Source organism: Coturnix japonica, chromosome 22, assembly GCF_054131305.1.
Source record: "Coturnix japonica strain WE chromosome 22, WE-NBRP24, whole genome shotgun sequence".
NCBI classification, from domain to species: Eukaryota; Metazoa; Chordata; class Aves; order Galliformes; family Phasianidae; genus Coturnix; species Coturnix japonica.
This window is the reverse complement of record NC_140684.1, coordinates 5,243,499-5,270,830: the sequence shown is the minus strand read 5'-3', so window position 1 is coordinate 5,270,830 and position 27,332 is coordinate 5,243,499. Positions and strand designations below refer to the sequence as shown.

Below are 27,332 nucleotides of genomic sequence, written 5' to 3'. Positions count from 1 at the left end.
CCTGGAGCAAACCTTTAGCAAGGCTGCGTTGTTAGGGGCAAGAAGCCTTGAAGGCTTTGCCCAGGAAGCGCTGCCTGTGAATGAGGCAATGTCGGGTTGTTTGAATTGCAAACTGCGTCGCTGCCTGTCCTGCTTCACCCTGGGCTTTCCACTGCTGCTGTTGGCCTGGAAACAAAACGACACTTCCTATGGATTTCTCTGGGGAAGTTGCTGTACCCTCAGCACAAGTGAGGCAACCCGCACCCTGCAGCTTTCGGTTAGAACCACTGCTGGGAAGGGTGCTTGGCTTTGTATCATACAAGGCACTTAGTAAGTAAAATGGAACACGAGGGGAAATGAAAATATACTTCCAAATGCTGTCCTCGCTGCCATGCCCCCGCTCAGCCAAACTCCTTCCTTCTTAGCTTCTCTGCTCTTAATAGTTTATGTTTTCCAGTCTTGTGGTGACTTCTTTTGTTTCCTAATGAAAGGTGTAAGAAATAACTCACCGTTTATGAAGAACTCGCACACCTGTGTTGTTGTATGGATGCAGGTAATTTAGGCACTGGTTTTATATTCCAGAATAATTTCCATGGATTATCTGGATTTCTATGTATTATCTGCAGTGACCCCAGATCTTGGAAAACCCAGCTTTGTTGATCTGCACTTTACGATCTTGCCATCGTTTTTAGTTTTATTTCCCAAGCACTTTGCAGACTTACTGAGGTCTCCAGCATGGAAATAGTTTTCTCTGGAGTTTTGCTCCCTTTTGCTTTATTTTCCCTTCTCTTCTGGAAAAACACCCACAGCAACACAAGGGAAACCTCACCTTGCACCATGCACATCAAGAACTTCAGAGCTCATCCGGATCTTTGACATGCACAGAGATGAATATTCTGGCAGAGCAACACTTCACCTGCTGCACACACTGTATTGCCATCAAAAATGGTGTTTCCTTCCCCCAGCTCGTGCAGGCAGCGTGCAGCTCAGACCATCAGTGGAAGCTCCACTTTGAAGAGGACTCCTGTACCAGCCGTGTGGTTTGCAGGTTATATTATGCCTTGGGAACCTCTCCTTGGAGCCAAGATCAAGGCAAGCTGTGTCTTGTCCTGCAGAGCAGTTCAGAAGTGCCAGTGGAGACTTGAGAAGCAGTGGGGCCTCAATTCAGAAGGCTGTGCCAGTTCTGCTGGGCTGGCAGCTCACACCAAGCAGTCAGACACAGCCTCACACAATCATTAAGGTTCAAAAAGACCTCTGAGGTTCATCTAGCCCAACCAACCTAAAGCCAGTTTCGTTCACTAGTCCATGAGCAGCGCATCAGCACAGATCCCACTGGGTAATGCAAGCAAGTCAAAGAAATGTCTCTCCCCAGGAGGTGTGGACGTGTTTGGAGATCTGTGCTTGAAGGCTGGGGGGAGAGAGAGAACCTCTAGGTCTTCGTGGTCATCAAACTTACGTGTTCAGCAAGGGACAAGGAGCTGTGGCAGTGTGGCCATCCGCAGCACCTCAGCCTATCTGGCTCACTGCCTACATGTCCGAGGGCTCACTAAGCCACGATGCAGGGCTCTGACCAGGCTGAGAGCCCCAAAGGTGTTAAAACAGAGATGACCAGAGCAGCCCTCAGCCCCAGCCTTGCACAAAAGATCACAGGCAGCTGCCTCCATCATGGCGGCTCTGCTCCCCTGGGAGCGCAGCGACAGAGGAACGGCACGTAGGAGCTGCAAGCCCCTGCCAAGCCATAGCCCAGCAGGGTGCTGGGTTTGTCTCCCACTGTATCACACTCGGCACGTGTTTAAAGCTGCTTCCCTCTGAACAAAGGAGCCCGAGTCGTGCTGGCACTTGAAAGGAGCAGCTCACTGCTGGTGTCACTTCCTATGGGAGCACTGAGCAGCCAGGCCCTGGAGATGAATGAATCCAGGATCGTAATGGTGGTGATGATTTACTTGTCACTCAGTGACATCTTTGTGCCAGACAGTGCTCTGTTCTTACTGCGCTCCAGCTCTTGAATGGATTCTGTAGCCTGTGGGCTGCATTTACCTATGTGGCTGCATAGAATCAGAGTATCCTGAGTTGGAAGGAACCCATAAGGATCACTTACAGACTCCTGTAAACAAACACACACGTTTTCATCTAAGGATCCTCATCCTCATGGCCACGGGAATGAGTTTCACAGTGCCTGCTCGGCTGGTTGCTTTACAAGGCCAGCATGCCCCAGTAGTGTTTGATGGTAGGTTCTATGGTGTTAAACTTCTTAAAACGTGGCTCAAAGAATGTGGCCAGAGGGCAGGGGCTGGGAGCTGCCTGTCTCTGGCTGGGAAGGGGCTCATCCAGCCAGTAGGTTTAACTGCATTTGCACAGCAGAGCTCAGCACTCTTTGGCCATGCTATATACAGCTATATAACAGCAGCAACAGGCTTCTGTTGGCACATGTCTTAGAGCTAGGAAAACAGCGTGTAAAAACCCTGATGTAGATCCATTGCTTTGGGGTAAAAAGTGCTTTTCCATGACTGTTAACCTTTGTTTACATGATTATAACAGCCTCCCCACGAGCAGAGCTCCACTTATCCCCAAATAACAAATAAACCAAACCAGTGCAGGCAGGTTCAGGACCCAGGCAGGGCTGGGGAGGACCTGAAGCACACGGGAGTATTTCTATTCACTCCACAAACTAAGCAGTTATACAGTATTTTTCCCACGTGTTTTTGCTCTGCTTCAGCTTCGGATCCCTAGAAATCTTTCCCTCTCGCAGGATTTACTTGCAAAGTTTGCTTTAAAAAGGCAACTGCAGCTTCTTTTACTTTCTGTTTGCTATGGCTGGACCTGAGGTTGAACATCAGTGCAGTTCTGCGGCATCCAGTAGCGCTCAGCCAACAGGAAGGACAGAGATGCCGACCCCAGCAATTCAGTTTGCTCAGCCCCAGCTCTGGCTGCGTTTTGATGGCAAACACAGCGTATAGAAGGTGCAGTGGAAAGGTGTTATTGGGCAGGTGCTGTATTTCAGCCCAATGCTGCAGAACAGCCCCTTTGCTTTGGCGATTGCCTCCAGGTTTTGATGTGTTCCGCACTCTGCAGCCCCACACTCAGCCCTGTGAGTAACAGTCAGTTTGGTAACCGTTATGTCTTACCACTTCTTACATCATGGAACGTTACGCTGTGTGATAACGAAGCGCTGTCATGATTTATGAAATACTTCTTGGTTTGGTTGTTTTCCCCCCAACTCATCGCTCCGTTCGAGGGGATTTTCCTCCGTGTGGCAACACGGCGCGGCGGTGTCAAAACGCGTTTAGCAAAGCGCGGAGCTCAACGTCGGGGAGCAACTTTGTGCTCGGGGCACCTGCGGGGCGGCCGGGGGCAGCGGCCGGGGCCGGGGTCGGGGCCGGGCGGTGCGATGCGGTGCGGTGCGGTGCGGTGCGGTGCGGGGGTGCCGGTCCGGGGCCCGCCCGCCTCGGCCAATCGTGGCCGCTCCGCACACTCCCCGCCCCGCTCCGCTCGCCCCATGTGCAGAAATAGCCGCGGCGGCGGTTTCCGCACGGAGCGGGGCGAGCGGGCGGCGGCGGAGCATCTCCGGGCGGAGCGGAGGGACCGTCCCGTCCCGTCCCGTCCCGTCCCGTCCCGTCCCGTCCCGTCCCGATCCATCCCGTCCCAACCCGCCCCGATGGCCCCGAGGCGGCCGGGCCCCGCGGTGGAGGGCGGGCGGTGATCGCTGCCGGCGAAGCTCGGATGCCCCCCGGGGGACGGGGGCTGCGGGCAGCGGGGGGCCGAGGCGCGGGGCTCGGCGCGCCCCTTCGGCCCCCCACGGCCCCATCGGTGGGGCCGGACATGGGAATTGGGCTCTGGGAGCCGCTGCCCCGTGGCCTGCCCGTACCTGCGGCGGAAAGTCCCTTCTGCTCGTGAACCGTTGGAGCTCCTCGCCCCGGGCTCTCGCCATGAACACTATGAAAACCACCTACATCGTGCTGGAGCTCATCATCGCCGTGCTGTCCATCGCTGGCAATGTCCTGGTGTGTTGGGCCGTGGCCATCAACAGCACCTTGAAGAACGCGACCAACTATTTCTTGGTGTCTCTGGCGGTGGCCGACATCGCCGTGGGTTTGCTGGCCATCCCTTTCGCCATCACCATCAGCATCGGCTTCCAGGTGGATTTTCACAGCTGCCTGTTCTTCGCTTGCTTCGTGCTGGTGCTGACCCAAAGCTCCATCTTCAGCCTGCTGGCGGTGGCCATCGACCGGTACTTGGCCATCAAGATCCCCCTGAGGTAAGAGATCCCACACCTGGCAGCTGCCCCATCCCACCTTTCCCATGGGAACGTCCTGTCTCTCACCTTTCCATGCTGTCTGCTGCCCAAGGGTGATGATGGTGAAGGTGTTGGTGATTCGCCATCACTTGCTCTGGGGTCGGGTTGTCAGTGTCCCATCTCTTGCTCAGAGATATAATTGTGAGCTTGGTTGCTGCAAGTTATTTGCCTTGGGTGGGTGGCTCTGCAGTAGTGCAGCAGTGAGGGACAGCTCCAGCTCATCTATGGAGGTATTTGTACAGCCCCCATTCCTGTGGTATCCAGGCTTCTCTGGCTCATTAAGCACGAGAGCAGCCGCTCTTTCTGCCACTTCCCAGCCTGATAGAGAGCAGCTGTGCAGGCTGCTCCCAGCTCGGGTCATGATACCTTCAGCAGGGATGAAATTCCGCCCTAGGATGTGGTATAACACTGTGCATGCTTCACGTCATTAACTTGGACTGAATCTAATGAGGCTTTTTCCACTTAGAAAGTGCAGTTTGTTGCAGCAGGCGCTGGGTGCTGTGTGTTTCTGCACTCACACATGGGCCTGTTCCTTCCCAGTGTGGACACCAGGGAATATCAGGAGCTGTCAGCTCTGCTGCGAGGGGGGAGCAACAGGGGGGCCACACTGTGGTTTTCAGAAACACAGAGTTTATGTTTTTATCCAAGCGTAGTGTCAAAGACAAGAATCAGTTTCCTTCTAGTTCATGGGACGCTGCAGTGCACTGGGAGAGTGTGTGAAATATATTTTACAGGTGCTTGCCCTAAGTGCACCAAAACCTCAGAGTCTGTAGCACAACTGACCACAGTCTGTAAGCCAGCCCTCCTGCCCCCCCCCCCCCAGAATCAGACATCAATGCAGCCCCATGAGCCCCAGGACCGCAGTGTTGCTGTGCTCAGAGCAGCTCCGGCACAGGGACCTCAGCTGAACTGCACCAGCTGCAGCTTCCCTGGGCTCTGCTCTCCTCTGGCTTCTCTACACTAGTGATGAATTCATCCTAAAGTGACTTAGGGGACTCCACCCTCCCACCCTCTTCTGGCACCTTGCAGCACACAACTCCCATATGTGGGGCAAATCTTAGTCATCGGGGAGATGACAAGACTGGGTGATGGAACTGCGTGTACCCTGAGTGGTTCTGTGTCACTAGAGCCTGGAAATTCCATGGGATGCAGAGTGTTGTACAGGGGCAGCAGGGCTCAGCTCTTGCACACCACTGGCTCTGGTTGCTGAGCTCCCAGCGTCCAGAATGGGGCTCTGTCTGGACAATGCTTCGGTGCCTGATCCATCTGTTGGCATCGGGGCTCTTGTAGTGGACTTTGACAGCACAGAGCCCCTCTGAGTAGGGTGAGAGTGGTAAAACCTCATTACAAGGATGGGAACAGGGCAGTGCCTCAGCAGCAGCAGGTTTAGGGTCTGTGCTGAAAGGCTGTATTAGTGCAGCACAGGTTGGTGCCCAGCTGCAGCCTGCATCACTTGAGCTCAGCACACCACATTCCCTCTGGAAACCTGTGCAGGGACGCTGAGGACGGAGCCTGCCCATAATTCAGTATTATTTAAGGGATGTGTCGGCCCACAGAGGCCAGGCAGGGCTGCGGGCAGAGCCGTGCATTGCAGCCAGGCTTGTAATGGATTTTTCAGTTCTGTGGCTGAGCCGAGAAATCCCATGGGGGAAAAGGCAAATTGCTTCAGTGCGACTGAAGCAGCAGCAGTTGGGGGTGGCAGTGAAGCTGAGGGTCCCAACCCACCGTGCAGGTCACATTGGAGCTGCTTGTCCCTTCTGCTGCTGCTTTCTGAAATGGAGGCACATGAGAAGGAGCTGATGAGCCCCCACCTGGAGTGCAGCAAAACAACTGTTTTGTTGAATCTCAGACTGGTGTTTTGGAACCGTCCCTTGTCTGGCTAAAAATATTTGCTGGATTTGGCCACAAAGTCATGAATTCTTTCTGTCCCTTGAAACTCTATTTTTTATTTGTTTGTTTCTCAAATTTACTATTTCCCGAGGAGCCCCCTGCACAGTTCCAACATGTGTGGCCACAGCCCTGAGCTCCTTCCCAGCTCCTTTCTCCCCAGGATTCAGCTTTTGGCTGCATCTTGTCCTGTTGTCCCTGTGCCCATCAGGGCTGCCCTGGGGCACACAGCAGCGCCTCTGAGTCCTGGAGCGCTTGCTTTCCCCAAGCAGAATATCCAAAGCTGGTGGCTGAGCGTGGGCCAGCAGCAGCAGATCTGCCCTGCAGAGCCTTGGGCATAGAGCGGAGCCAGGCTTTGCTCTAAGGGTTGCATTTCACCCTGGGATGACACCGACCCCCATGTTTCCAGCAGCCCAGAGGAGACTGCAGAGGGGAACCTGTGGCCAGAGCGCGGTGTCCTTGGCTGAACTGCGGTCGCCTTGTGGCATCATCCTGCTCCTGGATCCCAGACCCCGAGCAGCACTGCATACAGTGCTCATATGGGGCAGTGCAGCTCCTGCATCCCCTGCCTGTCCTGTTGGTGTCCAGCCACCATTACTGCTCATTTATAACCTCAGCGTGCAGCAGGCCTGGAGAATGTGCCCAGTGTAGGGGGGAAATAGCAGCTATTTTTAGGTGTGAACAGTCTGATTTCCTAAAATATGTCCCAAACTTTTCTATTTTTCCTGCACCTCAGGGGTCACTTCCCTCCCTGGCAAAGAGCAAAATCCCAACAGGATGTGAATTGTCCCCGGGACCTCTGCACTCCTGGAGCAGCTGTGGGGGCAGCAGGGATGTCAGGGAGCACACAGCTGCTTCCAGGCTGCAGCTCAGGGCACAGAGCTGGGCTGAGCCACGAACCGGAGCCTTGGGGTTGTTCAGGGCTTCTTTCAACTCAGGTCAGCTCAATCTGTTATAAAAAACCCCACACAAAATAGCGTTAATTCTAATTCTGTTGATTTTTGTGCTGTTACAGACTGTCTCTTAGGGCTGTGCTGCCCTGTCCCTGGTGGCAGTCACCCTGCAGTGGGGTGTAAGGCTCCAGCGGAGCTTCGTGCAGGGTCAGTTGCCAGCTGTGCCATCCCCATCTGCTCTCAGTGTGCCGAAGGCTGGCGGGGCTCAGGGAATTTGCACGCGCCCAAGAGCGGATTATCCCCCCATAATCCCACTGCTGCCTTCGGGCCTCCATGAGCCATAAATAACCCACGTCCTGCGTTGTGTCCCTGGGGAATGGCTGTGCCTTGCCAGCACCGCCTGGTACTGGGGAAGAACTCAGGTGCTGAGTTGCAGGGCAGCTATTGTACCCCTGTTCTGTAGGGGACAAGGGACAGCGATGGCCACATCCTCGCCCCCCAGTGCGGAAGTCCCTGGTGCCTGCTGTGTTACACAAGAAGCATCTCACTGCCTTCCACCACCTTGCCCTTATCTGCTATCTGCATGTGCAGGGCTCCCATGCGTGGGAGGGGTTGCCTTGCTGCCCTATATACGGGTTTGCACTGACACAGGAGCCACAGCTCCCATCTCTCTTCTGCACCGCAAGGCGTTCGTGGGGGCTGGGAAATCCTCAGCCCCAGGCACAGAGGGGTTGATAGCAACACCCCAGGACGGCCGGGAGGGGGGATGCTGCAATGCCAGCTGCCACATGTGGGCATGTACTCAGCACAGCGCTCATTGTTGGCTGCCCTCACCGTGCCCCCCTCAGTCCCATACCCCCAGCAGGAAGGCCGAGAGCACAAGCGGGGGATGCTGCCGCCTTCCCATGTGCACAATGGGGACAGATGCAGGAGGAAGTGATTTGTCTGCCGCTGGATGTGGACGCGCACAGATGTCCGGCTTCCTCGGCTGATGCTGTAACTCCGATCCGATTTCTCATCCTCGCCGCCAACTCCTTCCTGGTTGGACAGCACCGCTTTCTCCTTTTCTTTTTTAGTTTCTTCCCTCTCATGTGCAGTTTATGATTCATTTAACACGTCCTGCCGGGCTGTGCTGCCTGCTGGGTGATCTCCAGCAGCACTGGTGCTTCTTTTGTGCTGAGAACTAAATCATAAGGGAGCGTGATGCAAAGTGCAGCTGCGAGTGGCTGACGGGGACACAATGCTTGGCAGCCCGGCAGCCCTCACCGTTGTGAATGGAGGTGTCTGTGTGTTTTTCTTCACACTTAAAATAGAAACATGTAAATTATCACCATGTGTTTGTATCGGAGCACCTGCATGGGATGAGCTGCGACTCCCAGCTGCTCGTGTCCCTGCGGCCGGCCCTGGGCACACAGCACAGCACTGCAGGCATGGCCCAAAACAGGGACCCAAAGGGCAGGACAGGGGCTGGGATGCTCCTGGCTTTGCTATAAAAGGCAGCGATGTCCCCATCAGCAGCAGCAGCCCCATGGCACAATGTCATTAGAGAAATTCCTCCTGATGGGAAAGGTAAAGCTGCAACGTCAGCAGTGTGTTCCGTACACAAGAGGAGCATTTAAACACTCAGCGGCTCCACGTGGCTTTCACATCTCAGGTGTTCAGTGCAACTATTTGAGAACAGGTACCAGTAATGGGGTGGCACTGCAGCTCCTGCAGTGTGCAATGGGCAGCAGTGGGCGGGAATTAATTAGCAGTCTGACACTGATTAGGCCAGGAAAGAGACTGTGCCTGCTCGTGTGAAGGGAACTAATGCATTGCTGGGTTATTTAATCTCAATAAATCACTTTAAAATATTCCGCTGTTATTTACATTCGAGCAGCACTTGATGCCTTTTGGCAGAAGCATAGAGGAGATTCAATATTTGTTGTCCATTAATTGAGCAGACTTCAGCGAGTAAATTTACTTTAATCGTTTCTTACCTAATAATATTAAGCCTAAAAGAGCAAAGGAGGAATTTAGAGTGGAAACGCTTTGGCTCCCCACTGCCTGCTCACATTCAGTGTGCCCAGGGATCAGCTCGGCCTTGCAGTTGCTGCTGCCTTTGCTGCTGCTGCCACTGGTTTATGGTGGCTCAAGGCTTTGACCTTGACAAAACTTCCAGGGTTTTGCCTCAGATTCAAACCAGGTTTCAGAGCAGGTTGAGCTCCTGAAAGTGCAAGCGCGGGGCTTTGAAACAAAGGGCTTGGCCTCACAGCTGCCCGCTCTGATAACTGCCCAGCTAGAAGGAGAGGAAGGTGCAGGGGCACCCAGAGCTGCCCTGTGAGCTCCATGGGGTGTGTGTGCAGCCCTGCAGAGCTGCTGCCTGTGGCGGTGGCTCCCAGCAGGGAATGGCTGCGTGTGCACGGAGACAACGGCAGCGTGATTCAGATGCACAGCTGTGGGTCTGTGGGAATCCAGCCCCCCCCGCCTCACGGGCCGGAAGAAAATGAGAACAAGCGTTCTTAGGAAAGGAGGAGCAGAGTAATGGAGCCAGAGTAAACAAGCACTGAGAAGGGGGTGTGGGAAGGGGGGACATGTATGTCAGCCCGTGGATGCTGGCTGGCAGTGGACAGGACAATAATGGGTTTCTCATGTTGTCTTTCTGGCACTTACTGAGCTCTTTGTATCCCCCAAAAGAGAACTGAGCAGCGCTTTGATGCTGCTGTCTGTTCTAATTGCACCCAACTAGCCTGTCCTTCCTGCTATTCTACTGCTCTGTGCACCTGGGCTTGGGGGAGCACTTGGCTTTCCTAACCCAGGATTTGGGGTAAGGAGGTACAGGGCAGCACACGGCTCTGTGCCCCTCAGCACCACACCAGCTCGGCCCTCTGCCATGGCTGAAATTACTTATAACTCATGAGAGCCCAAGGAAAGCATCTGCTTAGAAATCCAGCTTTGTGCAACCACACAGGAGCAGCCCTGGTGGCCAGGGGAAGCTGCCCACACTGATGAGGGGGGCAGGAGGAGGGAGAAGAGCCCAGTGTTCCTGGCTCCCTGCTCCGTGCCTGGATGCAAGTCTCAGAATAGAGACACAACTTCTAAATCTGAGCAATCCATCATTAGCAGATGCTGGCTCAGAGCAGTCTCCCAGGGTGTTTGTTATCCAGCCACAACAGGCTTGTGTGGGATGCAGCCTGGCATGCGTAAGCCAGCAATCGCCTGTTTGGGAAGCTAATAGGATCCGTGGTTTCCAGAGACACAGATACTTCCCACGTTACTGTACGAGGCAGCACGGGGACGGACATCACACTACTGCACCGTGGCAATCTCCAGTCAGCCAGCATTGCTGCAGGCCTAAGAACAGCCCAAGCTGAAGCAAGCAGCCCATGGTACAGATGCTGTGAGACCATGTGGTGATGCTGGTTGGATTTTAGCTGCCCAGTACAGAGTGCAAGTGAGAGCCAGCAGCAGCTCAGCCCCACAGCTCAGGTAGCCCAGCAGCAGGCTGGGACGTGCCTGTGCTGGGTGCTGGGAGCCAGGTGCTGTCTGCAGTGCTCTGCACCCTCCTGGTGGGTCAGGATCACACAGTGACAAAGCCTTTTTCTCAACTCTCAGTCCTTACCTCCAGCTGAAGGCCGTGCTGGACACCCCAGATCACCTCATGTTGGGGCAGAGCTCAGGGCCATCACAGAGATGAGGTTTGTGAGGGTACACATAGGCCTCTCCCAAAATGTCCATGGCTTGAACTGCAGTGAAGTCACGAGTGCTCCTTTAGTTAATGGCTCTGTCCTGGTTCTGATGCTGCAGGTACAACAGCCTGGTGACCGGCAAGCGGGCGAGAGGACTCATTGCTGTGCTGTGGCTCCTGTCCTTTGTGATCGGGCTGACCCCGCTTATGGGATGGAACAAAGCCATGAGTGGTTGCCCCAACTCCACCAACGAGACAGGGGCTGAGCGTGGGGCAGGGCACCACGGCTGCTTCATCTCGTGTCTCTTTGAGAACGTGGTGACTATGAGCTACATGGTGTACTTCAACTTCTTCGGCTGCGTGCTGCTGCCGCTCATCATCATGCTGGGAATCTACATCAAGATCTTCATGGTGGCCTGCAAGCAGCTGCATCAAATCGAGCTGATGGGCAACTCCAGGACCACACTGCAGAAGGAGGTTCATGCGGCCAAGTCTCTGGCCATCATCGTGGGACTCTTTGCCTTCTGTTGGCTGCCCCTGCACATATTGAACTGCATCACTCACTTCCACGAGGAGTTCTCCAAGTCCAAGCCGGAGTGGGTGATGTATATGGCCATCATCCTCTCACATGCCAACTCGGTCATCAACCCCATCATCTACGCCTACAGGATCAGGGACTTCCGCTACACCTTCCGCAAGATCATTTCCAAGATCCTCTGCAAAACGGATGACTTCCCCAAGTGCACCACTGACAACAACCAGCACCTGACCGTCACCAACGTCAACGCTCCAGCCGCCTCGGTGACCATATGATGTCGCACGTCCCGCTCCTAGCCTGTCCCCAGAGCCACCCTTCCCTGTGCCTATGTGAACAGTTACAGCCGGCTCCTATGGGAGCGCTCAGAAATGACCACTGTGCAGTTCCGCAGCTGTATTTTGATGTTTGTAATTAACACAGTGCCTCCTAGGGGGATAACCTGACCGGGGGGGACTGAGTGCAGTTCACTCTCTGCTGTTAACCAGGTTGCGTGAGCGCTGGTGACCGTGCTGTACTTCCTTGCCAGGTCAGGTGCTGCCTGTGGAAGTCCCACCTGCCGGGGGTGTTTCCCCAGTTGTGCTGCTCATGTCAAGTCCTCGGATCTTTATTTGAATTAATGTTATTATTTTTTAATCTCTTGATTTATAGGAGTTATAATTTAGTGTCTGGGTTGGTTTTTTTTTGTTTTTTTTGGGGGGGGTTGTTTGTACTTGACAGCACTTTGGTAATACCCTAATTATTCCATCAATTGTTTGATGCAGCTAGTATTCTCTGATGGGAAAAAGTCTTAGCCCAGTTGCTGGTGAGAAACCGGATCCGTGTTCCAGCCTCCGAGGGACACGACTGTGCTGATGGCAAACAGATCACACCTGGCCATATTTTTGGCCTCAGAATGAGAGCCCTACTTACTGAAACAGAGAACTTTAGGGAAAGGGCTGAGTGAAGTTTTAGAACAGTTTTATTGCCTTTGAGTCACTTTGTTCTATGGTATATACTAACTCGTGCAGCTGAATGCATCAGGTTTGATTTCTTGTTATGCAGAAGGCAGATGTGCCCCAGCAGTCATGACTGCTCTGCTCTGAAGACACCGAGGGCTATGGAAACACTTCCTTGGTGACAGGACCTTTTTTATTTCCTTCCAAGTCAGTCCCAGTGCTCACCTCGCCCAGAGGCCAGTTTGCTGGAAGTGGTGGATTTGGCTCCTGTACAGCAGCCGAACCATCAAAGCCAGCCACAAAGCTTGGTGAAGCACCAGTGAGCTCTGACGGGGTCTGTGCAATGCCCACACTTGGCTCAGTATCTTGGCATTTTCAAGGTGAATCTAAACAGTTAAAGCAAGTCTGAAGGATTTCTCTTTTAGTATCTCCATTCAGTTTTGCTGCATCTGCCTTGGTCACGGTCCAGCTAACACGTGTAGCCACCTCCTGCCATTTAGGCAGACTTTGGCTCTCCTTTTAGTCCTTCCCTTCACTATTATCTTTGGCTGCGTTCCTTCCGTTAATCATGGCTAGGAACAAGTAGAGTTTCACCTGCAGGTCTGGCAGTGTTGCAAAGTGGTTGCAAGCCACATTTATCCTTACAAAGAAGAATGCAATCCCTCCTCTCATGCGGGCTGAAAACGAACCAAACTCTAAATGTTACAGAGCAGAGACAGAGCCAGTCCCAGGACACTGCCTGTGTGTGATGGCACTGCAGAGTGGCACTCACTACTGCTACCTTTCATGTGCCACTTATGAGCCAACAGTCCATAGACAGACAGGTTGCTCCCTTTATATGAACGAGCTACTGAGTTATCAGCCATTGTTAACTATGGCCTGGGTCACCATGGCGTTTAGGCACACCAAGTGCCTTCGTGGATCTGAGCCAAAGTCATTTCAAGGACAATAAGAACAGGACACCCTCTCACCCCTCCTCAAAACATGCTCTGAACATTACTATAAAAATGTGAAGTGAAAATGGCAGAGGAACTTTCTGTAGAGTGTAGCTGTGGGCCCTCAGCTATCGCTCCTTACTGCTCTGATGTACATAGGACGGATGTTTTCCTCACGTTGCTCAGATTTTGTATTTGCCCTAACTTTGTTATTTACATACAAAATGCTTAATTTACCACCTACACAACCTGTCTCAGCCTGTGTGCAGTCATTGTGTTCGCATGGTGTGTCACACAAATCTACACTGGACCTGGAGAGGAGACCAACCTCAGAGCAGGGCCAGGAGTCATAGAGCTCCTTCCTGAGAGAACTGCTTCAACACCTCCAGAAATCCCAAGAACAGCTTAATGAAACTGAAGCCAGCACTGGCTTCTTACCATTTATTATACATCAGTGCAAAACTACTAATTAAGTCACACTTGGTTACAGCACAGGAATAAACCTAGCATCCGCAATGGACATCTGACAGCCTTGTAGACAAGGAAAGAAGCTGGCTATGCAGCCAGGAGGTACACAGAAATCACACCTGCATGTGATCCAAATCCTTCATCCTTCATCCTTCCTCCTCTTCCTCAGCCAGTAAGATGCTTGTGAGCTGCTCCTCAGAGACAGTCAGCTCCTGGCAGGCTCCCAGGGCCCGGCTGAGGTAGACAGCCAGTATATGTTTGCACTGCAAATAACAGCATGGAAAAGTTAATAGCGAGAGCAACACAGAAATGTCAGGCCAGAATGCACCTAATGAAGTTCTCAGCTCGCAGGAACACAGCTCCCTCTTGTCACACCAAACCCTGGTACAGCCTGCAGTTCCAGTTTCCCCAGGTCAGCCTTCCCAGGCTCAGGGGGGAGAGATCACCCCGCTCCCTGCTGCTCCCCAGGTTAAGGCAGACAGCTTACCAGAAAGCTCTCACTCTTCTGCAGTACAGTGAAACCAAAAGCGGGACACGTGCAGAAGTGGCAGGAACTGTAGCAGGTGTAGAGTTTGCCTGAGCTCCCAAGGACCTGAAAGAAATGCAGTAGGTGGAACTCAGGATGAGCATTCAATAGAATCTGACTCTCAGCCTGTGTGTGCCCTGATGTCCTTTCTACAGAAACTCAGAGCACGCAGCAGGAAAGCAGGGGCCACAATATAGAAGGGGCCTCAAACACTGCAGATATCCACACTGAGCTTGAAACTTCTCAGCTTTCCATACCTTCATACACTTCCCTCCTTGCAGAAAAACACTCCTGTATGTACACCCACAGATACATACAGATCCCTGTATGTACACCCACAGATACATACAGATCCCTGTATGTACACCCACGCTCCCACCAGATCTCAGGTCCAGTGACTTGTCTGGGGGAATAAGGTAGTGCCACAAAGCACTGAGCCCCATCCCAATCATCCAGCTTCCCTCCAGCCAGCCTCCTCCCTGTACTGGTAAACACTGGATGGTCAAAGGTGACCAAAACTCTTTGTCGCAAATTCCCATGGGTGAATTCAGGGCCACTGATGACACTGGGACTGAGCAGTAAGTACTTGCACCAAGGCTTTTTCCAACCAGCTCCAGGGACTGGAGGCTGCTGTTCTGCTCCCAGAACAGCTGCAATGACTGGAATCCAGATTTGTCTGAATAAACAGAGCCCAAGTCTCCAGAGAAGAAGCCTCCCTGCTTCATCTCTGGTTTGGGAACAGCACTGCCTCCTTTTACCACATGCAGCTCCTCCACAAGGCCGGTGCTGAGGCATATTCCCTCCATACCTTAAATGCAAACATTAAACTTGACAAAGGAAAAAGCACAATTCTGCAGAGCTTTGCTCTCCTCCAGGAGGTACCAAACATTCTTACAGCCTCACACTGTGTTTGCTGTCCCTGTCCCTGCATTTCTCTGCAGCCCTGGCCTGGTGGTGTTGTCAGGTTGGAGCTCTCCCCCCACAGGTGCCTTTGCCTCTTATCCCTCATCACTCCTGGCAGATCAGGACATGAGATCCACACGATAATTTCAGGGGAAACCAGGCTTTTTTCAGAGCCTGGCCTTTACCCTGGGCCCTCCTTAGACTCCAGGCTGAGTTTGTTTCACTTGTAATAACTCCGTTTATCTCTATCTCCTTTGATTGTTTTTTCCAAGATGAAGTATTCTGATGCTGCTTTTTCTTCAGAAGTGTTTTCCTTTGTGGGGGAGGGAGGAGTCACAGACTGCTAGATTTGGGCTAAGCTCAGAGATCCCCCATTCTGATCTAGATGGCAAGAATAGAGCTTCTGCCTAACAAGGCAGAAATTTAATCTTCAAAAGTGAAGAGAAAAAGGTGCTGTTTCTGCTCAGCTGTGGTCAAACCAGGCACTGAGTGGCTTCCTTAGCCTTGAGATGCTGTGAGATTTCCTCCTGTGCCCTCAACTCCACGTGCTCGTTGGATGCAGAGAGAGGAAAAGCCATTTTGAGGTGTCCCTGCCTGTGTGTGGGGATGCAGGAGAGCCAGCTCTGCCCCTGTGGCAGCTGGTGCTGCCCTCACCGCACTGCCAGGCAGCACCATGCTGTGTGCCAGGACCTGCTGCTCTAATCCTCATGATGGGACAGGCTGCCAGAGAGTACTAGAAAATCAATTTTAAAAGACATATTTAAGAAGAAACCAGGATGTGAGCAACAGAAGTGACAGCTGACAACAGGGCTACAGCAGATTCTCTCTCTGCTAACTGCCTTCACTCCTGCAGATCACAGCTTTGTCACAGTGTAGGCAGAGCCAATGTGTGCCCTGACTGCTGCTCACCCTATAACATCCAATGTGCTCCAACATCAGCCAGCAGTGGCCGCTCTGCAGCAGATCAGCTGTATCACTGACCTGGAACACATGGGGCTGGCTATAGCCTGTAGTATAGGCAGATGCTATACAAGCCCTTCTAGGATGATTACCAACTGCGAGGTAACAGCCTTCGAGTGCCCAGTCAGCGCCACTCTTCTATTAAGTGGCAAGAGCATTAATGTCTGGGCATTGAAAGACAAATCAATCTTCACTTGAATGAGGGTTTTTTCTACTCCCATCTCTGTTCCTGAGGGCAAAAAGCTGCCTACACTACAAAGCGCAGTCTTAAAGCTTGTCTGAGCAGAGGTATTTTCCCCTGAAGCAGTGCCCGAGATGTGCTGTGTGATATGGAACGCAAACAGCATTTTAGTCTGTGAAGTATCAACATCTCAGATTTGGCTATGAGGACCCGGAGGAGTTTCACAACAGGACCAACCTTATGGCCACAACAAATAGAGCTCCCTGGATCCAGCTGCAAGTGAAGGCACATTCCAGTTCAACCACATCTGGGTGCAGCCGGGAGGGCAGAGCTTTCAGGGCAGTGAGATGGATGTGTGCAGTCACAGACATCTTTCCACCCCCACTGTGCTGGGCGTGCTTCTCTGCAGAGGGAGAAATGCACACAGCTGGGATCTGCACCATACACAGACAAGAGCTGAGGGCCGATGACATTACCCAGCCACCATGTGTCCCACTCAGAGCTTCGGGTTCTACAGCCCCAGCCTGCACTTCTGTTAGAGCTCCAGCTAGTGGCCCTGGGGAAGGCTCTGCTCTGTTTCTGCATCTCAGACAGATGTGCTGTGGAAGAATTGTGCAACAGGACCAGCCTCACGCCTCCAGAGAAAATAGCTTTTCAAATTCTTCTCTAAATGATCTCATCAGAGTGGCCTTAATCAGCAGGGTGAAGAGGAATGCTGCTCCAAAGCAGCACAGCACAGCTGTGGGCAGGGAGCACTTCCTGCAGGCCACAGGTCAGCCCCGGGGGTTGCAGGCACACACCTGGATGATGCTGGACACCCACACCAGAACCACAGTGCCTGGCTGAAGGCAGGGCCTGCCTTGCATGTTAAGAATGGCCCCGTCCAGAGCAGAACAGCCTATCAGGGCAGTATGTGGTACACCAAAACCCTCTCACCATGCTTCTCTGATCTTCTCCCCATCTCAAGAGGCTTCCTCCATCAAATTTCTTCAGATGCAGATAACTCTGTCATGATGCAGAAAAGCCAAGTGTATGTGGGCATACACGAGATGACCAGAGGCTCTAAGTGGTCCCCTTTGTCCTCCACACAAAAAAGGGGAAAGTGATGACTGTACATCCCCACCTGCCACGCTCTGCTTTAGCCCACAAGGCCTGACAAAGCCCTGCCAAAAGAATGTGGCCATTTTCTGCTCAGTGACATATTCAGCTGAGAAACAGTAAAAAAAGAAAAGCCATTAAGCATTCAATTAGGCAGCTGCTTCTTAGGCTTTACCAAATACCCACAGGCAAGCCCTCATTTCAGATTGAAGCCTGTGTTCTCGAATCCTGTGTGCTTATGAATCATGCCTCTTTGGAGGGGCAGATGCCCCCTCCAAGCTCCCAGGAGAGATGAGGATTCCATGCACAAAGTAAGCAATGCAAGCTCTGAACACGTGAAAAATCCTTGTTTCATTACCCAGGACCAGTTTCTCAACAAAGCCTTTCCCTACAGCTGATGAGCCTCAGCTCCACCTCCATCCTGTACAAGGATCTTTATCTTCAGGACTAATATAAGCTCTTCTGTCTACGCTGCTGTTTTATGAAGATGCTTCTGTGATCCAAAGACTTTGCTACAGTGAAATAGAATGAAAGCCACGGGCTTGGCCTTCACTGCTTCCTTCCAGGCAGCGAGGATCCTACTGCCAAGTGGAGGTCACTGGTATCTGGGACAACGAGGATTTGAGTGCAACAAGGAAAGAAACACAGTGACTGCAGATAACACTTCATTGTATACAGTTTGTCAGGAGCAAGAACTGCCTTTGCTGGGTAGGATGAAAATAATGCAGCAAAATCAGCAAATCCTGGAAAACCTCTCTCCGACCCTGATGCTCACACACTAATCAGAAACCACCTCTAGGCAGGAGCTGTACAGAAAACTGTAGTGCAACATGCTGTTCTTGTTCCAGTCTGTGGTTACTGCTCTCTGGTATCACTTGAGGAGTTTGTAAGGCACTGATATTGACTCTGTTTATCTAATTAGTCTGTAGTTGTGTAAAATGTCAACTGGAAACCATCCGAAAGTGAGACTCAGGAGGAGAAAGATGGTGTGCATACCTGATACACAGTCCTTCCACTCGGGGACACGACTCGGGTGACGGAACGTTGATCCACCAAATCCAAAGCCGGGACAGCAGATGGGCCAAATAAGAACTTCAACCTGAAAGAGGAAGTGTCTCTGCTTAGGTCACACCACTAAAGGAGCCCACCTGGCCTAGTTAAAATCCATAGGACTTAGCCCTATAGATGTCTGTAGGCAGAGGTTCTCTCTGCATCCCCAAATCCCACCAGTTACAGCTCCACTACCTGCACTACCAAACAATGTGTCCGTTTATCATTCTCAGCTTTGCTGCCTTTCACCATTGACTGCCAATCCTGGCCCACCTCTGAGACAGCCCCAGATGACAGCCTTGCTCCTAGAAGACACAGTTCATTCCTTTAGGACTGAATCTGACCATGGTTCTGAGCACCTACGTGTTTTTGGATATTCTTAAGAGAGCTTCCACAATTCCAAGCTGCTCCCAAGCAGTCCCACATCTCTGCAAAACCCAATGCAAATTTAGTTACAAGGTATTTTGAGGATTTGTGTTTACATATAACATTATAGTTCATGTGTTTCTTCTTGAGTCCTATGACCCAAGCACAGCTGTGACTGACTGCTGCACTGACAGGACATGCAGCGGTTCCTGTCCTGAGCTAAAATGAGTCAAAGTGCATCAGAGACACAGCAGTGAGGTTTGTACCTCAGCCTCTGACTGCGAGGCAGAGTAAGCCATGCAGGTGAGAAGAACATCTGACAAGCTGTACCTTTAGTCTATTGTCCAGACAGCTCTTATTGTAGTTATTGTAGGCCTGCACATGCAGCTGCTCTGAGAGCATTCCAAAGAGTTCAGGGGCAACTGAGATAATCTTTACAGTCCTTTTAGATTGGTTGCAAAGGTAACCAACAAGAGAATCAGCAGCGATGAAACGACAGTACAAAACACGAGCAGGAGAACAGGAGAAAGGAGAGGAAAGCTTCCAACTGCCAAGGAGCTGAGGCAGAGCCGTCCCAGCAGCGTGGCTGACCTATGAGGCTGAGTCAATCTCACTGATGACAAGCCAAGCAGGCAGATTTATTCCAGGAAGAGCAAAACTTCAGCCCCATTTGAAGGGCTGAGCAGCGGTGGGTGGGAGAACACTCAACGTAAGACATTCCTTAATGATTAGGTTTGGGATATAAGAGGGCTGAGTTGAGTGAGTTTCAGTAACTCAATTTGAGGGAATTCTTTTTTCATGTATATAATGTGATCGGTCTAACAGGAAATAAGGAAGGGGAATGCCCAAAGGAAACTGAAGTTCTTTAGGTATCTGGAAGAGATTCAGAAATGAAATCAGAACACTTCAGATCCCTTGGTTACAGATAACTGATGGAAATTCAGCTGCCAAGAGCTCCCACCCCAATGTTACTAAACTTAACAAGGGAATTTATCTTCCTCTTTACTTTCATGACAAGAAGGAAACAAAAAGCTGAGAGCTGTCAAATGAAATCATTTGAAGGCCTCAGCACAAACACCTTCCCAAAGGGAGACCTTTCACAACTGTTATATTAAGTAACTTCACACCCAAGGTTAGTAAGGCCTGAAGGGCTCCTGGTGATCTCCTCCCCTGGTTAACCTACAGGCGGGCAGGGACACAAAGTTAAATAGGATTTGAAAGAAAAGCTTTTCTCATTGTAGTGCTGCCTTCTCTCTACCTCTGTCACCAATTAGCGAGGACTGGAAAATGTCCTTGTGTCTGCCTGGGTCTGACACATTCATAAGCTTCAATCAGTGCATGGATAATGAAGCTGACCTAAGAATTCCTCTAGAGAAGAAACCTCCCAGTGCAATCCCTGGTGACAATTCCCTGGTACTGAAGGGTGGAAAGTTGAGCTTTCCTTTTCCATCACACGTATCTGTATGACTCAAACACATGAGGGGATGGCAGGAAGCTGTTGTGCTCACAGTGATAGGAACACAGAGGAGATACAGTGTTCCAGTGGCATGAATCACTGAAACACTGAATCGCTGCCACGGAAAACTCATTATGGATCTGAGGGTGGACTCAGAGCTCAGGTTAAACACTCTGGGTTTCTGCACGCTTTACTCACCCAAATCAGTGCACATCATCACAGGAAATTCAGTGATACAGAGATAGTTTCACACATGTGGAAATACCCTTGACATACCCTCATTCCTACTAGAGGCAAGAACACTCAGCAGCTCTGCACGAGAAGCACTACTAGTCAAACACAGGGAAAAAAGAGCAGTGCTGCACTGACAACAGATTATCAGCTGTCCTTTAGCAGAACACATGGACAAGAAGCAAAGCAAAAGATACTCACCCCAGCAGCAGATCATCAGGGACTGCAACAAAAAGCAAACAGGGTGATTTTGTTAGCATGAGCCACTGCAAGAAACATCACCACAGGGAAGAGAAGCTCTCCCTGATCTGCCCCCAGAGGCCTCACAGAGCGCAGCCCTTCCAGCCCTGAGCCTCCCACATCCTCCTCTGAGACCAGACCCTCTTTACACCACAGCACTGTCTCTTCCCAAAGCACATGGAATAAACCCACATCTTGCTCTGCTGCTTTAAGAAGTTGGTTAAAAATACACGCATTGTTTTCCTTGAAACCCTCTTGGCATCAGCTGAGAACTCTGTGGCATTATAACTTTAACAGTGTTGTTCTTTTCCCAGCATAGCCTTTGAGGGCCCTGCTAGTTTATAGCCCTTATTACAGCACACAGAAACATAACATTTTCACTTATTAGAACTTCTTGTGAAGATGGAAAATCGCACTTAGGAAAGCAGCCCCTTTTTAGCTTACACCCTGACCAGCCAGTCTGACGTTGCTGTTATCATCACCAGCACACAGTGTACCATCTCAGTACTCCACTATGAGGCTGGAGGACTCCTAACTCTTAAAGTCCTTTCTTCCAACAGTTCAAAAGGTTTTCTATGACTTTCGCTGTTGATTTGACTGTTCCCACTTTCTTCTGGTTTTATTCTCCATAGAGGCTGCCCAGCCTCCTCCCACTGTCACATCCCAGCACTCTGCTTTGGTGCTGTAGGGAAAAGTGCTGAAGGAACACGGACTTTTTCCTTGTTTACAGAGGGGCCTATAAACTGCTTTAGAAAGTCACAAGTACATTTGGGATCTACTCTAACATGATAGGAGCCATACAAGTACAATAAAGAGCAACTGAGGTGACCACTCTGTTTTCATACCAAGTCTTTTTCCTTTCTGCACTCCAAAGCAGTACACAGCCAGGCTTCCCTGAATGTTGATTTGGTTGGTTTTAGCACAGCTAAATCACTCCTCACACAGACACTTTCCTCAGGAAGAACCATTTTGCACTTTTTACCCAGCAACAAAGATCAATCTTCTTCCAGCAGACATTACAGAACTGATTCAGTAATCCAGAACACGAGGAAGGGAACAGTTCTTAATTGGCTGCTAGAATAGACCAAGGTGTTGGCTTGTGCCTTCTTTGTGCAACATGAAAGCTGCTCTTTGCCAGGCGATGGCCCATATTGTACCCTCTACTGGTCTCATGAAACACCATCATTTTTAGGAAGATTTCCCTTTCAGTTCTGACTTTGACTCCATAAAAAGGAGCACTGTGGTAGGAATGACAAAAAAAAACAAACCATGGGAGGATGGAAATGATCATCTATCACACTACAAGCTCTGGGCAAGCAGAATTTCCCATGGTGGAAAACATCCAACTGAGTGTTATTTTTTAAAGGGGTGCTGCTCCTCATTATCTCTACTTCAGAGCCCTTCGTGTTGGTTCCAGGGTGGGACACAAAAGCTGGGAACACCCCATATGTGACAGCAATGGCCACTGCTGTGTGACAGCATGCAAAGGACGCAGACAGGGCAGAGCACCAACACTGCAACATGGGGCCCTGGGCAACCTGGTTTAGTAAATGTGTATGTTTGGTGGCCCTGCTAGGCAGGGGGTTGGAACTACATGATCCTTGAGGTCCCTTCCAACCCGGGTCATTCTATGATCCTGTGCTATGGCAGGTCTGACAGCACCCAGACTGCCCACCAGTGCTGGGATGGCTGTGCTGCTCTTTACGTACCGTGGGAGGTCTCCTGAAAAGCCTTCCTGATCTCTTTCAGAAGCTCTTGTGCCACCGCTGGCAAGGTGCTGTCCATCTCACAGGCACTGCCCTCGGGACTGGAAGTGAGACAGAAGAGATCAGGGAGGTGCTGGGAAACCATTGAGGTCAGGGCAGATGTTGTAAGGCAGGAATGTGACCGAGCAGCGCTTCATCTCAGCCTGACACGAGGCCAAGGAAAGGGCAGCCCCAGCAGAACCCTGAGCTGTGCTCTGTGCATGTTCTCAGCACAAAGGGCTCCTCGAGGTGACAGAGGCCTTTCGGACGGGCCTCACGCATAAACACACTCCGTGGGAGGGAAGAAGGATAACGGATAGGGAGAGGCCCACGCCTGGGGCAGCCCGGCGCGGGGCCAAGCCATTCCAGGCAGAGGCGGCCTGGAGCAGTCCCGGCTGCCCCCGGGGAGCACGGGGTTGTCTGAGGGGAAGCGGGCAGATGGCGGATCCCAGGAGCCGCGCTATGGCCGCCGCAACGGAGCCATGCGGGGCGGCCTGGCCTGGTCTGGGCCTGCTTTAGGCCTGGGCCTGGTTTAGGCCTACCTGCGGCCTCGTTGCCATAGGAACAAGAGCGCCCCGCTCCGGCTACGCAGCGCCCCTCGTCACGTGATGCGGACGCTCTCTTAAAGGGCCCGCTCCCATTAACGATGCTGGCCGCCGCTGTACCGCGGGCGCTGTCCCGTTTAACCCGGCGCTGCCCCGCGGGGATCGCGCGACCCCGGCCCGCCTGGAACGGAGAAACCCGACAGCAGCGGGGCGGCAGCGGGACGGGGTCTGCCGGGCGGCGGTGGGTTCAACAGGGCGCCGGGCTCACGCTGGGATTCCTCGGAGGTGAGGCCAGGCGGGATGCGGGCGGGCCGGGCCGGGCGGCGGTCACCTCCGGCCCGCAGCTTTCTCCTTGTCTCCCAGGGACGACGAGCAGGACGGCGGGGAGGACGCCATTATTGTCCTGCTGAAGAAAGCCAAGGTGAGGCGCTGAGAGGGACGGAAATGGAGGCCAAGCGGTGTCTCCTTTTCTCCCGCCGGGTGGGCCCGGAGCCCTGCAGGGAAGGGCCGGGTATAAAGGGTTCCGGCCGCTCTGTGCCCGCTCTGTGCCCGCAGCTCAGCGTCATGAAGGGTGAACTGAGTGAGGCCGAGCGGCTGCTGCACCGAGCGCTGCACCTGGCGCACCAGGCCGACAACAGGAGAGCCATCATCTACACGTACAGCACGGTAACGAGACGGGTTGGAGAGCGGTGGGAGCCCAGAAGCAATGCCGAGCTCCAGCGCTGTGTGTCTTTTCCAGATGGCAAACGTGGCCTTCATGCAGGGACAGCTGGACAACGTGAGTAGGGCTGTCGGCTGTCGGTTTTGCTTCTGGAGGGGCTGACATGATATTGAGCCTTGGGGCCGCGGTATCGCAGAGCTGCTGAGTACAAAGCTGGGTGTTGAGCTCCAACATCCACCAGGATTCTTTCTTACTATTGAATGCCACAATCCTTGGCCGCAGGAGAACCTAGGGAAGTATTAAAGAGCCCCAGATGTGATAAGATTGTGGGCGTCCTGCAGTAAGAACCTCAGCAGCTGGCAGTAGCTCCAGGCTCTGGTTGGCCTTTCACTTCTCGCCACTCTTGCTAATAACTGTGGCAATACAAATGGCCAGAGTTTGAGGCAGGTTTCTCACAGCAGTAGAGATGGTTTATCATCATCATCATCCTCCAATGTCCTCTTCAACGTTCTCATTTCAGGCAGAAAAGCTCTACAAAGCAACGATGAGCTACTTGCTTGCAGGAGACACGAAGGAGGTGGGTTCTTTCGGTGAAGGTTTTCAGCCGGGAGTATGAAGTGAGGTGCTCAATCCCTCGCTCTGTTTGTTGCGATGCTCTGCCTCCTACCGGTCCCTGGCAGCACTAGCTGTGAGCCTGCCAGCTTTAAAGGAATTTCTTTAGTGGAAAACCGCTCTGGAAACAACAGGATGAGCACACTGAAAGTCTAAACTTGTTCTCTGGCAAAGTAATGGATCTACGGGGAAGATGCAAAAGGAGTAACAGTTGCATTGTGTGTCCTGGCAGGATGACAATGCAATCCTTGAGATGTCCCTCAAGCTGGCCAGTATCTATGCTGCTCAGAAACAGTGAGTTCTCTGCTAAAGGCATGTTTTGCTTTAATCTCAGCTACACGGTGGTAATGGTGGCCAAGCAGAGGCTCGTGCCTCTAAGAACAGAGTGTCTGTGGAAGCTTTGATGTGATAAGATCCCATCAGTGTATGAAAGTTCTCACTGGCATGAGGTTGCATCGTGCAGCACAGTGATTGCTATAAGGACCCACCCAGCTTAGGGCAGGAGTAGCTGTAGAGGCCACACTAAACAAGACATGCTTTTGAATGCAGTTGGTGTTTGGTAATTTGTAGTTTCTTTTCTTCACAAAAGAGAGCATTGATGTGGGCAGCCTCTGTTGGCCTTATTATTTTATTTCTTTTTGATGGGGCTCCTTCCTCCCTCTTGGTTCCCTTTGCATATGGGTCAGAAGGGCATAGAACATAATCGAGGAGCAAGCATTGAAGGCAAGAATGGTCTGGTGGAAGAGTAAGGGATAAGGAAGGTATTCACATCCATCCCTCTAGGGATGGAAGAAGCCTTGCACTGCTGACTTGTACATTGCAGGCATAAATTAGCCCTGGCTGGCTTTGAGTTCTGCATCCTGACCTTAGAGGAGAAGATCGCCAAGCAAAAGGACTTGCCTGAGGATGTCTTGTCAGGTGAGAGTGCCTCATCTGCCAAAGGCTTCTTTCTTGTTTCTTTTCCGTTTCTCTGTCCTTGCTTAAGCACCACCTTTATGCCAGTCCCTTGTCTTCATACTGCTTGGTTTTCCAGCTCTCACAGGATGTGAACTCATGTTTCATATTGCAGTGTTCATTTCCACTCCCTTCTATTTGCAGCTGAAGAAAAAGCCAACACTCGTCTCTTGCTGGGGATGAGCCTGGACTCCTACGCTCGCTATCTGCAAGACATCAACCAGCTCCCAGTGGCCCAGAAAATGTATGAGAAGGCTCTGCAGATATCAAGTGACGTTCAGGGAGAGACTCATCCACAGGTAATGTGTACAATGGGAGTTAGACTAGTAAGTAAAGAAAGGCATAACAGTTATGAGGGATCAAACAGGGGAAGGCAGTAGCCTTAAGAGCAGTTTTGCTGGCATTGAATGTAGACAGTACTGTTTTCCTGACAGTAACAGTGAGCATTTATCATGTTAATATACAGGTAAGGCACTTCCTTACTAAAAGCTCCACTATGAAACACTTTCATTAGTGTAATATATGAGTGGGGTGCTGCTGTTGGCTCAAAGTTCTACTTGAGTTCTGCTCTGAGGATTCCTTTTCTGTCCTGCTGCAGACTGTGGTCCTCATGAATGACTTGGCAACTGTATTGGATGCTCAAGGACACTATGATGAAGCATACTCTCGTGTGAAGAGGGCAGCTGAACTGGCAAAGGTGACACAACACCCTGAGGAACACATGGTGCTGAATAACCTGGCAGCAATTCTGATGCATAAAAGTAAGTAAATGAATGTCCAGTGTCTGTCACTTTTGTGCATTCCTGTTTTTAGCTTAATTAGTGGGCCTGCTGACTTGGGGTAGGCAACCCGTGTTGCATTCAAACCAGTCAGCTGCTGAAAGGTCTGGTCCAAGGTGAACCAGAATGTCACCCAGAGGGCCCTTGTTTGCCTTGTCCTGTACGCACAGTAGCTGTTTGAAAAAGGACAGTTTCAGTGAGACTTTGGTGCTGAAGCAGCACCTTGTGACACATCATTATAGTTGCTATCTGGCTTTCATAGTTGGTGGCATATACTGAATGTTTTCCAAATCCCCCTGGTTCTCTAAGTGTTCCAGGTAAGTCCTTTGCTTGTCCCCTGCATGTGGGTGATGTGGCTGGTTATAGACGTACCACTTCTTCCTACAGAAGACTATCTGCAAGCAAAACAAGTGTATAAAGAAGCTCTGAAACAGGCAGAACAGAAGGGAGATGCTGATTCTGTCCGGCACATTCAGGAAGAATTAGCTGAACTGGCCAAGAGGAGAAAAGGCTCCAAGTGAGTTTGGCCAAAGAGTCCAACAGCAGCAATGGTGGGTGAATACAAGCAGTCTGGGACTAGTTTGGTACAATTCTCCAGAGGAGCAGCAACTTGGAACTTAAGGACGGCTTAATAAGAAGGGCTGTTATTGCCTAACTGTTAAGCCCAAAATAAAGTTCTGAAATCTTAACAGTATTTGAATTTGTGGTGTAATTATGGGTATAGTGATCTTAACTGCCAGCACCCGCAGTTAGTCAAACAGTAGTCATTTGCTATTCCTGACTTCACAGTATTCAGTTTCAAAACACGTCTGTCCTAAAGCTGTGTTGTGAAGAACAGAACAGCCTGCCATGAGGTAGCACTGGCTTAAATTTCAGACTGAGGAAGGAGGATCCAAGCTAAGGCAGGATTTCTCACTCTTCACATTGCAGCCAGCACAGCAGGGTGTACTTACCAGTGCTACAGTTCTCTGTGTATTGCCTTCAGTAGAACACTTTCCACCACGTACCTACATCATGACAGAGCTGCAGCTTCCTCATGTTATTTTCAGGCAGATTGCCTGAAGATCAAATGTGTGTCTTCAAAACACTTAGCATGCAAAGATGGAGCCTGCCTTCTCAGAGGAATAAGACTGTGTTTCTAAACCAGAGCTAGAATGCTAGGGCTTCCTACTGGAAAGGATGATATGTGACAAGCATCAGGCTTATAAATTACATGTCATCATAGGGATTGTTCATCATAGTATGAACAGCCTGCTTAATCAACAGCATTTCTCAGTTTTTCCCTGTAGGGAAGCCTAAGGTGAAAGACAAAGGAGAATTAAACAAGGAGTCAGCAAACTGTTGTTTATCTAGGGGTACAAACTACATGTTGCTGTCACTGATCATTTCAACTGCTCAGCTGTAGGAACTACAGATGTGCAATACAACT

General features: G+C 51.3%; 3 protein-coding genes across 17 annotated transcripts; 2 read left to right on the top strand and 1 right to left on the bottom strand.

The window, feature by feature from the left end:
• Positions 1 to 3,487: 3,487 nt before the first annotated feature.
• ADORA2B (adenosine A2b receptor) lies at positions 3,488 to 13,380 on the top strand. The gene is made up of 2 exons (XM_015880429.3): positions 3,488 to 4,234; positions 10,840 to 13,380. The coding sequence occupies exons 1-2, from the start codon at positions 3,906 to 3,908 to the stop codon at positions 11,531 to 11,533; spliced, it is 1,023 nt and encodes a 340-aa protein (XP_015735915.2). The 5' UTR covers positions 3,488 to 3,905; the 3' UTR covers positions 11,534 to 13,380.
• A 153-nt stretch (positions 13,381 to 13,533) lies between these two features.
• Positions 13,534 to 23,315, bottom strand: ZSWIM7 (zinc finger SWIM-type containing 7). 10 transcript variants are annotated; one of them, XM_085522105.1, is made up of 8 exons: positions 23,166 to 23,190; positions 22,317 to 22,414; positions 20,569 to 20,590; positions 18,510 to 18,619; positions 18,261 to 18,363; positions 16,404 to 16,569; positions 14,084 to 14,188; positions 13,534 to 13,859 (listed from the first exon to the last, which is right to left on the bottom strand). In XM_085522105.1, the coding sequence occupies exons 3-8, from the start codon at positions 20,582 to 20,584 to the stop codon at positions 13,802 to 13,804; spliced, it is 558 nt and encodes a 185-aa protein (XP_085378231.1). In that variant the 5' UTR covers positions 20,585 to 20,590; positions 22,317 to 22,414; positions 23,166 to 23,190; the 3' UTR covers positions 13,534 to 13,801. The 10 variants fall into 10 exon arrangements, 8 of the variants coding, with proteins under 8 accessions (XP_085378231.1, XP_085378232.1, XP_085378230.1 ...); XM_085522106.1 differs by lacking the exons at positions 18,510 to 18,619; positions 23,166 to 23,190 and adding exons at positions 18,678 to 18,742; positions 22,895 to 22,934; XM_085522104.1 differs by lacking the exon at positions 23,166 to 23,190 and adding an exon at positions 22,895 to 22,934.
• TTC19 (tetratricopeptide repeat domain 19) lies at positions 22,958 to 26,597 on the top strand. Of its 6 annotated transcripts, none has more exons than XM_085522090.1 (10): positions 22,958 to 23,182; positions 23,261 to 23,318; positions 23,453 to 23,563; positions 23,637 to 23,675; positions 24,079 to 24,135; positions 24,403 to 24,464; positions 24,994 to 25,088; positions 25,269 to 25,423; positions 25,723 to 25,885; positions 26,291 to 26,597. In XM_085522090.1, the coding sequence occupies exons 3-10, from the start codon at positions 23,462 to 23,464 to the stop codon at positions 26,422 to 26,424; spliced, it is 807 nt and encodes a 268-aa protein (XP_085378216.1). In that variant the 5' UTR covers positions 22,958 to 23,182; positions 23,261 to 23,318; positions 23,453 to 23,461; the 3' UTR covers positions 26,425 to 26,597. The 6 variants fall into 6 exon arrangements, 5 of the variants coding, with proteins under 5 accessions (XP_085378216.1, XP_015735913.2, XP_085378217.1 ...); XM_015880427.3 differs by having other exon boundaries at positions 23,242 to 23,318; XR_014936484.1 differs by lacking the exon at positions 24,403 to 24,464 and having other exon boundaries at positions 23,242 to 23,318; positions 23,453 to 23,675.
• The last annotated feature ends 735 nt before the right edge of the window (positions 26,598 to 27,332 follow it).